This window comes from Coregonus lavaretus, assembly GCF_964263955.1.
Source record: "Coregonus lavaretus genome assembly, chromosome: 4".
NCBI lineage: Eukaryota > Metazoa > Chordata > Actinopteri > Salmoniformes > Salmonidae > Coregonus > Coregonus lavaretus.
Genome location: NC_139991.1, coordinates 29,526,240 through 29,543,721, shown reverse-complemented (window position 1 = coordinate 29,543,721; position 17,482 = coordinate 29,526,240). Strand labels below are relative to the sequence as shown.

The 17,482-nt window shown below is 42.2% G+C and overlaps 1 protein-coding gene across 2 annotated transcripts in view; it reads left to right on the top strand.

Annotated features, from left to right (window-relative positions):
- Positions 1-1,056: 1,056 nt before the first annotated feature.
- LOC311127569 (ADP-ribosylation factor-like protein 15) overlaps positions 1,057-17,482 on the top strand; it is an 82,347-nt gene continuing 65,921 nt past the window's right edge. Inside the window, exon 1 of one of the 2 annotated variants that reach the window (XM_084159386.1) lies at positions 1,057-1,390. In XM_084159386.1, coding sequence (XP_084015512.1) covers positions 1,379-1,390 — 12 coding nt within the window. In that variant the 5' untranslated portion in view covers positions 1,057-1,378. Of the gene's footprint in view, positions 1,391-11,105; positions 11,286-17,482 lie in introns of those variants that run through there. The other variant, XM_084159385.1, reaches the window with a different exon arrangement.

Below are 17,482 nucleotides of genomic sequence, written 5' to 3'. Positions count from 1 at the left end.
TAAAAGGATGTGCAGTTTTTTCACACAACACAAAGCAACAGATGTCTCAAGTTTTGAGGGAGTGTGCAATTTTCGGGCTGACTGCAGGAATGTCCATCAGAGCTGTTGCCAGAGAATTTAATGTTAATTTCCCTACCCTACCAACGTCGTTTTATGGAATTTGGCAGTACATCCAACCCGCCTCACAACCGGAAACCACGTGTATGGCGTCGTGTGGTCGAGCGGTTTGCTGATGTCAACGTTGTGACGAGTGCCCCATCAAGAGAGTGCCCCAAGCACAACTTGTATCGTCGCGTATAAACCACTAGAGGTCAATACATGCACATTATTGGAGGAGGGATGAAGTTCTCTCACTTTGAGGCCACGGTTAATTGTCATGTTTTTCAAATAATAAAACCTAGATGTAACGATGGTGACAGGTTTTGTGTAGCAAATGGGACAGCCTTGCAAAAAAAATTAAATCAGTCAAGTAAATGAAGAAAATACTGTACAAAGGTCACGTGACGTCAAGTGACGAGTGGGGGAGGTCATAAAATCCAAGAAAACCGACTTAAGTACGTTTCCGGGTTTCGACCAAGTTTCAAAACGGTGGTTGAGGTTTTAATTTGAACCACTCCAACTTTACGCGATAGTATAGCATCAAAAACATTATTACTTTGATTTATAAGGTTTCAAATGTCTGAGATATATCATATAGTCGGGTCTAACCAAATGAAGTCTATAGCCGGATATCACCGTTTCGCTCGAATATCTTTCATTATGCTACGCCGAAAAAGGGGTTGTCACTAGTTACCACAGCCACAAAGTCAAATTGGCAATATTGTAAAAATTAATGAAAACAAAAATTTGCTTTTTGGTCTTCATTTAAGGTTAGTGTTAGGATTAATACTATTAGTGTGGTTAATGTTAGGTTTAAAATACGATTTCAAGAAGATACATTGTAGAAATGGGCGGGGTTTAGACATAATTATGACTTTGTGGCTGTGGGAACTATTGAAGACCCTGAAAAAGCTTTCCATACTTCCTGCAACATATCCTGTACAGCCCAAACTCGGATTCTTGCTAAGGAATAGGGACCAAAACAAAGCCAGGTGAAGAGAAGGCCGTGCATAGAATATCAAGCTCACATTTATGTTAACTAGTCTATAAGAAAATAGTAATTGCATAACCCACAGAGTTTCAACGCGTTGAAACCAACACACTCCGCACACCTTGATTATCTTGCTGTTTTTGGCCAAGGTGGGGAATACAAAGACAAAATAGTTTACACCAAATCAAGATTTGAATGCATCCATTTGACCTGGAATACGCCGAACCCAACCAACTTCGTTGTTGAAACTTCTCTTTTTTTGAAGAGCACGTCAAACTGAAGTATTTCATGGATTATCTGGTATGGTATTTTCCTTTGCTTTTCATGCTGCCATGTGATAGGCGCAGGCGCTGTCTGTGGCTTTAGTTAACTTTGACTTCAGATAATTAGCCAATTTTTGTATTTTATAATTGATTAATTGAACACCGTATAAAGGATTTTGGGGTCAGTCTATCGATCTGGTCTGCTTGGAGGACCATTTTACACCAACAAAATTGCAACCATTGCAGCTGGGCCAACAAACAATCTTGGACCACCCTTAGTTTTAGCCATAATATGCTAGTAGCCTAGTCATAAAGTCGGTATCCTTCATAATGGCCATTAGGCCAGCTGTTTAAAGTTTGATCTCATTCTAATATTTTGATCACATTATATGGGCTTCATCCTATATGTGTATGTGTTGTGTTTTTTTCTCATGGGTTTTGTGTTAACATGTCAACATCTGCCCTCCAAATCTATCACACGAGGGGTATACTACACTACAAAGGAGGATCAATAAGTTAGCCAGCTGACTTGAATAAACAACTAGAAATTACTATAGATTTGTTGGTTAAATGAGAAATCTAAACATAGATATGTGTTTTTGGTTGTTGAGTCCATTAGACCATGCTCATTTTAAGCTTATCTTAAAAAAAGTTACACTGCCTTCAGAAAGTATTCATACCCCTTGACTTATTACACTTATTGTTGTGTTACAGCCTGAGTTAAAACATTGATTTAATTTTTTTTTCTCTCACCCATCTATACACAATACCCCATAATGACAAAGTGAAAACATGTTTTTATACATTTTCTCAAACTTATGGAAAATGAAATACAGAAATATCTCAATTATTCCCATGAGTTAATACTTTCTAGAAGCACCATTGGCAGTGATTACTGCTGTGAGTCTTTCTGGTTAAGTCTATTATTCTTTTCAAAATTCTTCAAGATCTGTCTAATTGGTTGTTGATCACTGCTAGACAACCATTTTCAGGTCTTGCTATAGATTTTCAAGTAGATTTTAAGTCAAAACTGTAAATAACTTGGCCACTCAGGAACATTCACTGTCGTCTTGGTAAGCAACTCCAATGTAGATTTGGCCTTGTGTTTAAGGTTATTGTACTGCTGAAAGGTGAATTCATCTCCCAGTGTATTTTTATTCTGTACAGGCTTCCTTCTGTCAGCTAAGTTAGTATTGTGGAGTAACTACAATGTTGTTGATCCATCCTATCACAGCCATTAAACTCTGTAACTGTTTGTAAGTCACCATTGGTCTCATGGTGAAATCCTTGAGCACTTTCCTTCCTCTCCGGCAACTGAGTTAGGAGGGACGCCTGTATAATAATAATAATAATAATATGCCATTTAGCAGACGCTTTTATCCAAAGCGACTTACAGTCATGCGTGCATACATTTTTTTTGTGTATGGGTGGTCCCGGGGATCGAACCCACTACCTTGGCGTTACAAGCGCCGTGCTCTACCAGCTGAGCTACAGAGGACCACTCTTAGTAGTGACTGGGTGTATTGATACACCATCCAACGTGTAATTGATAACTTCACCATGCTCAAAGGGATATTCAATGTCTGCTTTTTTTTTAATCAATCTACCAATAGGTGCCCTTCTTTGTGAAGCATTGTAAAACCTCCCTGGAATTTCAATCTCAATTTAATCCATTTTAAATACAAAATGTGGAAAAAGTCAAGGGGTATGAATACTTTCTGAAGGCACTGTATTTCTGAATATGTAGGCAAGTTAGCTGGCTGACTCATTGAATCTACTTTGTAGTATACCCCTCTGTAGAAGGAGATGGCCACCCATAAGGTAAACAAATGATGACGTCACCCAGGTGTGTGGTGATGTCATGTAAAGGTCTGATGACGTTCTAGGGGTCAGAATGGGGTATGGTGGATATCGTAAGATTGTGGCCATCGGGGGGGGGGGCTCTCTTTACCAGCCTGGTTTGTGTTTAGGGGCTATATGGCTAGTGCTTTTGACCTGTCTGTCATTATGACTGTCTTTTTAGTTTGCAGGCGTTGCCTCGAAGTTCATTACTCCTGCATGAATGCAGAATCATGCCATTCATTAGCTTGTTGTCCCTTGAACTGCAAAGGTCCCTGGGTTTTCTCCCTTGGGAAGAACTGATGAGAAGTTGTCGTAGGATGGAGCTCTTCCTGAAGAAGGAACTAGGCTGAAAATAGCACAGCAAATGTTGGCTGCAAACCAACGGAGGGAGAAAGATAATGAACTTGCAGTAAAATCAAATCCATTAAACAACAGGGGTGGACTAACAGTGAAATGTTTACTTACGGGCCCTTCCCAACAATGCAAAGAGAAAGAAAATTGAGAAATAATAGAAAAGTAAAATACGTAATAATAGATACACAATGAGTAACAATAACTTTGCTATATACAAGGGGTACAAGTACCATGTCGATGTGCATGGGTACGAGGTAATTGAGGTAGATATGTACATATAACTATGAATAAAGTGACAGATAGTAAACAGTAGCAGCAGCGTACAGTTGAAGTTGGAAGTTTACATACACTTAGGTTGGAGTCATTAAAACTCGTTTTTCAACCACTCCACAAATTTCTTGTTAACAAACTATAGTTTTGGCAAGTCGGTTAGGACATCTACTTTGTGCATGACACAAGTAATTTTACCAACAATTGTTTACAGACAGATTATTTCACTTATAATTCACTGTATCACAATTCCTGTGGGTCAGAAGTTTACATACGCTAAGTTGACTGTGCCTTTAAACAGCTTGGAAAATTCCAGAAAATGATGTCATGGCTTTAGAAGCTTCTGATAGGATAATTGACATAATCTGAGTCAATTGGAGGTTTACCTGTGGATGTATTTCAAGGCCTACCTTCAAACTCGGTGCCGCTTTGCTTGACATCATGGGAAAATCAAAAGAAATCAGCCAAGACCTCAGAAAAATATTTGTAGACCTCCACAAGTCTGGTTCATCCTTGGGAGCAATTTCCAAACACCTGAAGGTACCACGTTCATCTGTACAAACAATAGTACGCAAGTATAAACACCATGGGACCACGCAGCCGTCATACCACTCAGGAAGGAGACGCGTTCCGTCTCCTAGAGATGAACATACTTTGGTGCGAAAAGTTCAAATCAATCCCAGAACAACAGGAAAGTACCTTGTGAAGATGCTGGAGAAAACGGGTACAAAAGTATCTACATCCACAGTCAAATGAGTCCTATATCGACATAACCTGAAAGGCCGCTCAGCAAGGAAGAAGCCACTGCTCCAAAACCGCCATAAAAAAGCCAGACTATGGTTTGCAACTGCACATGGGGACAAATATTGTACTTTTTGGAGAAATGTCCTCTGGTCTGATGAAACAAAAATAGAACTGTTTGGCCATAATGACCATCGTTATGTTTGGAGGAAAAAGGGTGGCTTGCAAGCCAAAGAACACCATCCCAACCGTGAAGCACGGGGGTGGCAGCATCATGCTGTGGGGGTGCTTTGCTGCAGGAGGGACTGGTGCACTTCACAAAATAGATGGCATCATGAGGAAGGAAAATGATGTGGATATATTGAAGCAACATCTCAAGACATCAGTCAGGAAGTTAAAGCTTGGTCGCAAATGGGTCTTCCAAATGAACAATGACCCCAAGCATACTTCCAAAGTTGTGGCAAAATGGCTTAAGGACAACAAAGTCAAGGTATTGGAGTGGCCATCACAAAGCCCTGACCTCAATCCTATAGAACATTTGTGGGCAGAACTGAAAAAGCATGTGCGAGCAAGGAGGCCTATAAACCTTACTCAGTTACACCAGCTCTGTCAGGAGGAATGGGCCAAAATTCACCCAACTTATTGTTGGAAGCTTGTGGAAGGCTAGCTGAAACGTTTGACCCAAGTTAAACAATTTTAAAGGCAATGCTACCAAATTCTAATTGAGTGTATGTAAACTTCTGACCCACTGGGAATGTGATGAAAGAAAGAAAAGCTGAAATAAATTATTCTCTCTACTATTATTCTGACATTTCACATTCTTAAAATAAAGTGGTGATCCTAACTGACCTAAGACAGGGAACTTTTACCAGGATTAAATGTCAGCAATTGTGAAAACTGAGTTTAAATGTATTTGGTTAAGGTGTATGTAAACTTCCGACTTCAACTGTATGTGATGAGGCAAAAAGTGTCAATGCAGATAGTCCGGGTAGCTATTTAACTAACTATTTAGCAGTTTTATGGGGGTAGAAGCTGTTCAGGGTCCTGTTGCGGTAGCAGAGAGAACATTCTATGACTAGGGTGGCTGGATTCTTTGACAATTTTTAGGGCCTTCCTCTGACACTGCCTGGTATAGAGGTCCTGGATGGCAGGGAGCTTGGCCCCAGTGATGTCCTAAGCCGTCCGCATTACCCTCTGTAGCGCCTTGCGGTCGGATGTTATGTGGGTGAACGGAGTACAGGAGGGGACTAAGCATGCACCCCTGAGGGACCCCGTGTTGAGGGTCAGTGTGGCGGATGTGTTGTTGCCTACCCCCGTCAGGAAGTCCAGGATCCAGTTGCAGAGGGAGGGGTTCAGTCCCAGGGTCCTTAGCTTAGTGATGAGATTGGAGGCCACTATGGTGTTGAACGCTGAGCTGTAGTCAATGAACAGCATTCTCATGTAGGTGTTCCTTTTGTCCAAGTGGGAAAGGGCAGTGTGGAGTGCAAGAGAGATTGCGTTATCTGTGGATTTGTTGGGGCGGTGTGCAAATTGGTGTGGGTCCAGGGTGTCTGGGATGATGGTGTTGATGTGAGCCATGACCAGCTTTTCAAAGCCTTTCATGGCTACAGATGTAAGTGCTATGGGGTGATAGTCATTTAGACAGGTTACCTTGGTTTTCTTGGGCACAGGGACTATGGTGGTCAGCTTGAAACATGTAGGTATTACAGACTGGGCCAGGGAGAGGTTGAAAATGTCAGTGAAGACACTTGCCTGCTGGTCAGCGCATGCTCTGAGTACACATCCTGGTAATCCATCTGAATGTTAACCTGTTTAAAGGTCTTACTCACATCGGCTACGGAGAGAGTGATCACACAGTCGTCCGGAACAGCTGGTGCTCTCACTTATGGTTCAGTGTTGCTTGCCTCGAAGCTAGCATTGAAGGCATTTCACTCGTCTGGTAGGCTCACGTCACTGGCAGCTCGCGGCTAGGTTTTCCTTTGTAATCCGTAATAGTTTGCAAGCCCTGCAACATCCGACGTGCATCAGAGCCAGTGTAGTAGGATTCGATCTTAGGCTTGTATTGATGCTTTGCCTGTTTGATGGTTCTTTGGAGGGCGTAGCAGGATTTCTTATAAGCGTTGGGGTTAGTGTCCCGCTCCTTGAAAGCGACAGCTCTTCGCCTTTAGCTCAGTGCGGATGTTGCCTGTAATTCATGGCTTCTGGTTGGGATATGTACGTACGGTCACTGTGGGGATGACGTCATCAATGCACTTATTAATGAAGCCGGTGACTGATGTGGTAAACTACTCAATGCCATCGGATGAGTCCCGGAACATATTCCAGTCTGTGCTAGCGAAACCGTCCTGTAGCTTAGCAATCGCTTCATCGGACCACTTCCATATTGAGCGCGTCACTGGTACTTCCTGTTTGAGTTTTTGATTGTAATCGGGAGGATAGAGTTATGGTCAGATTTGCCAAATGGAGGGCGAGGGAGAGCTTTGTATGCTTCTCTGTGTGTGGAGTAAAGATGATCTTCTTCGCCTCTAGTTGCACAGGTGACATGCTGGTAGAAATGACGTAAGACGGATTTCAGTTTTCCTGCATTAAAATCACCGGCCACTAGGAGCGCAGCCTCTGGATGAGCATTTTTGCGTTTTGCCTACAGCTCGTTGAATGCGGTCTTAGTGCCAGCATCAGTTTGTGGTGGTAAATAGACCTACCTAAACAATCCCTTTTTTCTAAGCTTGTCGCCTGCCTTCCTGCCTTTGGGACAACGACTCCCATTGTTAGGGCAGAGACATGAGCATCTCGTCATTCTTTACAGATCTCTGGTGTAAATGGGAAGGTGTACAGCACAGAAGGAGCAAACGAGACGAGACCAAAAAGACAACACAAGAACAAGCGGACATAAACGCTCATAAAAACGAAAAATACAAAAAACCTTGATTCTGAGATACAGGCATTTGGAATATCGCGCAAAAACATACATTCAAATTGATCGACTTAATTCGATATATCGCCCAGCCCTACAGTAGAGTACAGTAGAGTTCAGTAGAGTTCAGTGCAGTAGTGTTCAATACAGTACATTATAGTGTACTGTACTCTAATCTAATGTATAGTACAGTACTGTACTGAACTATACATACTTATTTTTCTTTACTCTACTGTGCTGTACTGTACTGTATTGTGCTGTCCAAAATTGTGAACCCAACTGTGGTTTGTAACTACTTTGATTCATTTGCAGAAATACCGTTACCGATTTGGTAACGGAATTTCGAGTTGTAATCACTTAATAATTGATAAACAAAATTGATATCAGTAAAAACGCTAATTAACTAATTGATAAGTTTACTTTTACTTGTTACTTCTGTGAACTTTCATTATCCTCCCTCCTTATGACTGAGAGAAATGAGAACATATCTTAAAGATACAGTGCCTTCAGAAGGTATTCATGCATCTCGACTTTTTCCACATTTTGTTGTTACAAAGTGGGGTTAAAATTGATTTTAATTGTCTTTTTTTTTTTACAATCTACACCAAATACTCTGTAATGTCAAAATTCGTCTCTGTGTCTGTTGGACAGCAGATTGAACCAGGTTTTCCTCTAGGATTGTGACTGTGCTTAGCTACATTCACTTTTGTTTTAGCCTGAAAACTCCCCAAGCATACAAAGGAGTTGGCAAGACGGCACACACAGATCTGGGATCAGGCTAGTGATATGACTGTGAATGGAGAGGAACTGAACCTCACTAGACTGGACCAGAGGCAATGAACAGTTAAATTAAAGATTAGCTAGTCACTCTCCACTCTCCAGTCCACTCTCTACTTAACCTCAAGGATTACAATTTTCCATAGAATTTGTTGAGGAAAACATTATTGGAGCCCTGCAGTGCATCACGATCACAGCTGTTTTGATGGAAAAAAACAGATCCACGGGAGATTTTCAGCTTAGATGGAATGGGTGGACCCGCTGCCCCTAACGGTTGGCACCGAGACGAGAGACCAATGTTTTTTAACTGCCAGGTGTGTTTTTTCAGAGAGCTTGGCTTCCTCCACTGTGTGAGGTGGAGGAGAGGGTGGGCGCTTCTTTTGTCTTTTATTGTTATTTTATTCACATTTGACAGCTTCTGTCTTTGCCCATCATCACTCCAGTCCTTTCGATTGTTGAATTATGGACACAGATTCAGTTCTGGATTTGGCCTGACATTGTGCTATTCCAAAAAATGAATTTGACAAAGTTATGTTATCTGCCCCTACCTCACAGAAGGAACAGGTCACCTCCATGAAAGAGGCTGTCGATTCGAGTCAATGCCCTTAAAACAGCCTACTTTTGCTTTTCTGTCTCTGGTGAAAGAGATGATCATGATGTTTTCCCCATTTATTTATTCTTCTTTTTTGTGACAAACTGATAGTAGCCTACCGGAAGATGGCAGAGTTTGTCCTGGCAGCGATAGACAACTCAGCATAATGACTTCCCTTGTGTGCTTCTCAAATAGCACCATATTCCCTATATAGTGCACTACTTTTGACCAGAGCCCTATGAGCCCTGGTCAAAAGTAGTGAACTATATAGGGAATAGCATGCTATTTGGGATGGACCCCACCTGTTTAACGCAGATGAGCAGATGGTGAACTTTGACCACTGAAGAGATTTTAATGTCTACGATGACTGAATGACTTAGCAGGGCAATAAGACGAAATATCCACACAGTTCAGTTGACGTCATGGCCACACTTAATGCTGGCAGCCAAGCCTAGTTTTGCAACCCAGATCTTGGGAAAGATCAGCGATAACACAAAGGCTGTGTTCACACAGGCAGCCCAATTCTCATATTTTTTCCACTAATTGGTCCTTTGACCAGTTACCACAGATCTTTTCACATCAGATGTTTTTCTGAGCTAATTGATCAAAAGACTAAACGCAGCCTAGATCAGTCAAATGGGCGATTCCACGCCAGTGTAAGCAATTCTCACATTGAAACTTCATTGGGAGGAAGGATGTTTGACATGCTTTTAACATTTGTATCTCAAATAATTGTATATTGTTCCAAGTGATATGTAAAAAAATAAGCAAAATCAGAAAGGGTACTTTTGAGCTATTAATAATAATATATTTAATCTAGAATAAATTAATGTAAAAAAGTATATTTCAGAATCTAAACATAGTCCTTATTTTGAAGCACACTATACGGAGTATAATGACACCAAGATGTTGTCGGGATCATAGGTTCTTACAGGAGCCACTTTCATCATGATTTTTCTCAAATTATTTGTGATACAAATGTTAAAAGCATATCAAACATCCCCCCAATGAAGTTTCTATGTGACAATTGCCAGAACAATCTGAGATACCCAAAATATTTTTTGCTTACATTTGCGTGAAATTGCCCATGTAGCCTATTTAGATATAATTTAGATTACATTTATGTAGGCTATGATCTAAATATACTGTATGGGTCTGATAGAGATAACGTGGGGAATTAGTCACCCTGTATCATCATTATTATTTCAATGGCATCGTTTTAATTTGCTGCAAAAAAACATCTGTGTACAGAAGGCTACATTATCCCAAGAGCTGCCTACTCGTGATAAACTAGGCCTAAATCCTCTTAAGGAAGTGAGGTAATTTTGCATCTAGAATTCTTAATTTCAAGTATCTTTCTTTTGGATGGGATTTAGAACCACAGGTGAAAACAGTTCAGTTCTAGAGTCTCAAAGATTCCACTCTCTCTTTCTTTCCTCTCACCGATTTTCTAGGTGCATACATACCTGTTAAAAAAATAAGTAACTTACTTGACTAGTGCATTTTGAGTCCTGGATCTGTCATTTTCTGTTTTTCATAAGTCAGAAAGATATCCTTATAATAATGAAGCTTGGACTTATCTTTTTAAATTCCCTCAAAGGAATATCGGGGGAGCCTTTGCCTTTGCCTCCCATTGTCCAACAGTTTAGCTTGCAGTCCAAGAGTCCCTGAAGAACTCCGATAAATTGGTAATTGGTGAGAGATGTGGAAACCAGTTTGTAAAACATTACCAAGACAGGAGTGAAAGACTAGCTTATTGGTTCACATTCTTATGGAAAGGTTTTGAGGATAGTAGTGTGATACAGAGTGTGAGAGAACAGACAGTAAACAGAGGTACCTTTTCAGATCTGCTTCGAATAAACTCTTCTGCATGGCCTTACAGACTTTACCAGCTTACTGTAGCTCAGTGGAATCAGGGTTTGGAAGGACGGTGGACGTGTTGACTGTATTATAAGGACCTTTTAACTGGACATGTTGACTGTATTATGAAGACCTTTTAATCTTCAAACTGGACATCGAGTTGACCGGACCGATTATCTGTGATCCGGTAGTCTAACCCTTTGTAGATCAGACATAGCCTAGCAGCCATAGGCCTCGTATAGTCTGATGAACCACCAGTGTCGTAACTGTCGTTTGATCTAAATTAGTGTGAACAGATTTCCTGTCTCTCTCTCTCTCTCTCTCTCCTCTCTCTCTCTCTCTAGCCTCTACTTCCCAGATGAAGTTGCTGAGAGCTGGTGATGGGCTTCGTTGGATCATAACTCTGACTAGAGTCCTGTCGCTTTCCTCCTGCTGCTGTTCTGTCTTTCTCTCTGACTGTGTCCTCTGTCTGTTGCTGTCAGTGACTCGTTAGTTGTTGAGGAAAGCGCTTGCCTTTAGCCGTGGACAATGTCTGAGTGCATGCATCTCACCCTATGCATTTGCAGGATTGGCGCCTATACGGTAAGGACAATAACATGCGTCTTTAGCATAATAGCTTTGAATGTATCTTCCTCCCTCTCTTCTGTCGTGTTGTTCCATTGGTGATACGTCTCATGTCAGTTGATAAGATTGTGTGATCTTCAAGACCCTCCTGAAATGTATATTATGTATATAAGGTCCTCTGTAGCTCAATTGGTAGAGCATGGCGCTTGTAACGCCAGGGTAGTGGGTTCGATCCCCAGGACCACCCATACGTAAAAATGTATGCACACATGACTCACCCATACGTAAAAATGTATGCACACATGACTGTAAGTCGTTTTGGATAAAAGCGTCTGCAAAATGGCATATTATTATTATTATTATTATTATTATTATTATTATAATATTAACTCTTTCCTTCTGCTCCACCCTTGAAATGTGTGTTGATTGTATAGGTGATTATACTTTGCCTCTTTACTACACATACTGTAGCTAGTGGGAGCAGCTCGTGCAGTGGGCTGTGGGCAGAGACCCACCTCTGCTTCACCCTCTAGGCAGGTAGGCAGGATTCCAGAAGAGAACTCAGAGCAGGCATGTCCGGAGTGGTCAGCTAGAACTCGGAAAGTGGAATGCGGAATCCACCTGAGCTCTGACATTCCAGCTGTGCTGGGAAAGAATGTTTGGATTTCAGAAGTCGGGAGGCAATGCTTCCCTGCTGCTGGACTTAAGTACATTAGATTTGTGTTGGAGGAGCCAGAGCAATATTAGTGTGGTAGTTTACTGGGCTTGTCTGTTTATGTTCAGTATGAGGTTGCATTATGAAATGAAATCCAACCAGTGCCAAAGTGTGGAAATGTCTTCGATGTTATGCTTGGACTGGAGTCAGTTGTTATCACGTGTGTTTTATCAGATGTTCCTTGGCCAGTTGACCTTTTGAAACATGATGACCTACCAGCAAGCCATCTGATGGAAAAATATATTTGATTACATTGTTATTACAGTACACTGGCTGCTTTGTTTTGACACTTTTGAGCAGTTATGTTTGAGTGGTTTTGAGCAATTTTGGGGTTCTGGTTAGGCCTAGGCTATGTGATAATAGGTAGGTTTGGTTGAGTGGCCAGAGCTCGTGGCTGTGGGTGTTAATGTCTGTCATTAGAGCTCTATGGTCTTTAGTGGAAGTGGTAATTGTGTTTAAAATGGCTTTTATTTGCCTGTTCTCTCCCTGAGGGGAAACGGGGTCACCGGAACCTTGTTTTAGATGTCACAGATATCATCTTTATTCAACAGCCTTAGAGAACTGTGCTCAATGAACTGGAAAAAACAGACATAGTAGGCTACTCAAAGACGTGTCACATACAGTAGGCAACTAGCCCTATGATGTAAGAACATCTCAAGTTTCCTACAACAGGGAATTTGTAGTCCTAAAAGCTTTCAGTTCAAGCTTTAATGGTGAGACTTAGGCCTATTGTGATTATGAAATATTTATGTGGTCTCAAATCCCAACCCCCGTGTAGCTCAGTTGGTAGAACATGGCGTTTGCAACGCCAGGGTTGTGGGTTCGATTCCCACGGGGGGCCAGTATATAAAAAAATTAAATATGTATACACTCACTAACTGTAAGTCACTCTGGATAAGAGCGTCTGCTAAATGACTAAAATGTAAATGTAATGTGTTGGTATACAGTTGATGGGTCATATAGTGGAGTGGAGATAGGTAATATCCGGACTCTGGAGGGAGGAGGCTGAATGTAGGCTGCTGGGCTCCACCGGGTACTTCCTGACTTTGATAAAGCAGGATATGGCAGGCCGGCCTGCCGGTCGGTCGGTCATTCCACCCCACCAAGGGGAATATCCCACAGTTCAGTTATTCAGCTGAGAATGACCATGCCATTATTCCACCACAGCAACCACCCCTATGGCCTTTTGGGAAATGAGGGCCTTAACAAGCCCAAACAGGAAGCTATTGGAGAAAAACAATCCACTGAATGGGCCATTTGAGTTAGGGGAAACAAAGATTGACGTCTGCTTTGTGCTTCTCACGGGTCTGGAACATTAACCCATAGGCCAGGGTGGACGTAGCTTTATTTGCCAGATGTGAGACAGGGTGGCTGTGGGAAGAGACTAGGTAGCCTGACCAGTCAGTTACCCACCATACTGACTGGTCATTCATAAGGATGACACTTAATCAAAGGTTTATGCAACCCCTCTTGTGAACAGTTTCTGATTTACTCAGCTGATGATTTACAGATTTAGCTGATGATTTACAGATTTAGCTCATGATTTACCCTCTCATGAACAGCTTTTTTTTGTGTTACGATCATACAGTGTACAAAACATTAGGAACACCTGCTCTTTCCATGACAGACTGACCAGGTGAATCCAGGTGAAAGCTATGATCCCTTATTGATGCCACTTTCAACTCAATTAGGAAGGTTACCTTAATGTTTTGTACACTCAGTGTAGATTAGCCAAAGCTTTGAGCCTTCAGCCTTATCAAGACTGTCTGAACAACAACCTCTCCCTCAACGTGACCAAGACAAAGGAGATGATTGTGGACTACAGGAAAAAAAAGAGGACTGAGCACGCCCCTATTCTCATCGACGGGGCTGTAGTGGAACAGGTTGAGAGCTTCAAGTTCCTTGGTGTCCACATCACCAACGAACTATCACAGGTCCAAACACACCAAGACAGTCGTGAAGAGGGCACGACAAAGCCTATTCCCCCTCAGGAGACTGAAAAGATTTGGCATGGGTCCTCAGATCCTCAAAAAATTCTACAGCTGCACCATCGAGAGCATCCTGACTGGTTGCATCACCGCCTGGTATGGCAACTGCTTGGCCTCCGACCGCAAGGCACTACAGAGGGTAGTGCGTACGGCCCAGTACATCACTGGGGCCAAGCTTCCTGCCATCCAGGACCTCTATACCAGGCGGTGTCAGAGGAAGGCCCTCAAAATTGTCAAAGACTCCAGCCACCCTAGTCATAGACTGTTCTCCCTGCTACCGCACGGCAAGCGGTACCGGAGTGCCAAGTCTAGGTCCAAAATACTTCTCAACAGCTTCTACCCCCAAGCCATAAGACTCCTGAACAGCTAATCATGGCTACCCGGACTATTTGCACTGCCCCCCCACCCCATCCTTTTTACGCTGCTGCTACTCTGTTAATTATTTATGCATAGTCACTTTAACTCTACCCACATGTACATATTACTTCAACTATCTCAACTAGCCGGTGCCCCCGTACATTGACTCTGCACCGGTACCCCCCTATATAGCCTCCCTACTGTTATTTTATTTTACTTCTGCTCTTTTTTTCTCAACACTTTTTTTGTTGTTTTATTTTTACTTTTTTTGTTTAAAATAAATGCACTGTTGGTTAAGGGCTGTAAGTAAGCATTTCACTGTAATGTCTGCACCTGTTGTTTTCGGCGCATGTGACCAATAAAATTTGATTTGATTTGATTTGATTTGAATGCAGGGCCCGTCAGGGAGGAAAAAGGCACAGTAGTGTTGCATTCCAAAAGGCACCCTATTTCCTCTATAGTGCACTACTTTTGACCAGGGCCCATAGAGCTCTGGTCAAAAATAGTGCACTATATAGGGAATCGGTTGCCATTTGGGATGCACACTAGCTTTCTCTGCCAAACCGAACGGACGGCATGTGAATGATACTGGGCTATAGACAACAAGGGACCACCTCACAGCTTAGCTCTTAGCAGGGGCTTTGCAGAATCTGACGCTAGTCGTAACATCCTGAAATATGAATACAGAAACAAATCCCTCCTGCTCTGTTGCATTATTTAGCGCTCTACTTCACCACTGAGTGGAGAGAGAGTACAGACTGGGGAGGACTAATGTGGGCTAATGTCCTCATGTACACTTCTCCATGTCTATTGGATGATATGGTATCTATACTGTACAGATTTCCTTGGGGTAGGGTATCTCAAAGACATATAATCTCTTTGACAGGTGTCGTGTGAGAAAAAGGGACCCACTTCTCGAAAAGATGAGTCTATAGAGCAGCACTGATGATATGTCCATTCACAGAAGACAGGGATCTAGAGACCCAATATAGTTTGAAGTGCTTTACCCATCTCTGCTATGGTTTTGCGTGCTGTGTGTGTATTTCTGTAGCCCTTTGATTGTTTTCAAGCCCAATTCTGCACTTCCTCAGTTCAGTGCCAGTCTTTTCAACATCCAATTCACAGTCCCTTTCCTGTTTCCTGTTGTTCCCCTGGTCCTGTCCAGTTGTCAAACAGGCCAGAATCTGGCCTTGGCCTGGCACTGCCCACGGTTACCATGGTGACCAGAATAGGGGTACTCACTTCACGCAGCGGGCAGCTTCCTGTTGTGATTCTATACCTGTGGTTTTTCATTAGGTCTAGCCTTGTGGTCCAGCCTGTTTGTGCTTTAGTGGCTAGCCAACACCTCTCTTTGTTCGTTCATTGCAGTCTATGGTTCATTGTCATGCCAAACAACAATCATCATGATGTATCATAAATAGTTGTCTCCTACAGCAAATAGCCTATAGTGTGGAACCAGGCTAGTTTTGGATTAGTGATGTTCTTCCCCCACGTGCAATATGGGATGTTTGTTCAGTCTGAAGAATTTAGTGTGTTTGTAACCAGGTTTCCATCCAACCTTTTTATGCGAGTAAAGTACATGTCAGATAAAGAAAATGTCACGGCAGGCATGATGGAAGCAGCAAATTTGTCGGTAAACTTTCCAGATGTCGAAAAAACAAAATATGCTAGACAAGGTCTGATTTTGTTTGTGTCTGTAAAATTAATTATGCGAGAAATGGCGGTGGAAACTATATGCTGTGTGGACCTCCCACTATGCCTCGGGAAAGCATGCAGTTTATTAGGCTACAGATTAAATACATTATGATGAACTTCACAGGGTGTTGAAAGTGCATGGTGATCTTGATGCTCCTTTCCAATAAATATTGAGGGTCTTATTCTGGTGGCATGATGATCAATGCTTGGCTGCCGTTTGACAAGTCAAAATAATCTTGCTATTTTGTCCATAATAATCTCATCATGTAGGCCAGGGGTATTCAACTCTTACCCTACGAGGTCCGGAGCCTGCTAGTTTTCTGTTCTACCTGATAATGAATTGCACCCACCTGGTGTCCCAGGTCTAAATCAGTCCCTGATTAGAGGGGAACAATGAACAAATGCAGTGGAACTGGCTTCGAGGTCCAGAGTTGAGTTTGAGGGATGTAGGCTATACCTGCAGTGTATCTGCGAGCTGTTGGCTAGGGCGCACGTGCCAAGACCAGAGTGGGCAGAATCGCTATATAACGCAACAAAACTATCAGTAGAGTTGAAAATGCGATAAACTCATTTAACTTGTATTTTTTATTCGGTACATGGGAATTTGAATGCAACAAGTGAATTTGATGGAAACTTTCTAACAAAGAAAATTCTGACATTTATTTTGATTAGATAAGTATTCATCCCCCTGAGTTAATACATGTTAGAATCACCTTTTGGCAGCGATTACAGCTGAGTCTTTCTGGGTAGGCCTAAGTCTCTAAGAGCTTTCCACACCTGGATTGTGCAACATTTTCCCATTATTCTTTTCAAAATTCTACAAGCTCTGTCAAATTGGTTGTTCATCATTGCTAGAAAACCATTTTCAGGTCTTGCCATAGGTATTCAAGCAGATTAAGTCAAAACTGCAACTCGGCCACGCAGGAACATTCACTATCTTCTTCGTAAGCAATTCCAGTGTAGATTTGGCCTTATGTTTTAGGTTATTGTCCTGCTGAAAGGTGAGTTCATCTCCCAGTGGCTGGTGGAAAGCAGACTGAACCAGGTTTTCCTCTGGGATTTTGCCTGTGCTTAGCTCCTTTCCGTTTCTTTTTTATCCTGGAAAAACTCCCTAGTCCTTAACAATTACAAGCATGCCCATAACATGGTGCTGTCAATTAGGTTAGTATTGCTGGAGGAACTACAATGTTTTTGATCCATTCTCAGTTTTCTCCTATTACATTTACATTTTAGTCATTTAGCAGATGCTCTTATCCAGAGCGACTTACATGAGCAATTAGGGTTAAGTGCCTTGCTCAAGGGCACATCGACAGATTTTTCACCTAGTCGGCTCCTATCAGGACACCTATAACACTAGGTGTCGCTGGAAGCCAAGAAGATCATCAAGGACTTCAGCCACCCGAGCCACAGCCTGTTCTCCCCACTTCCATCACTCAGACGCGGGCAGTATAGAAGCATCA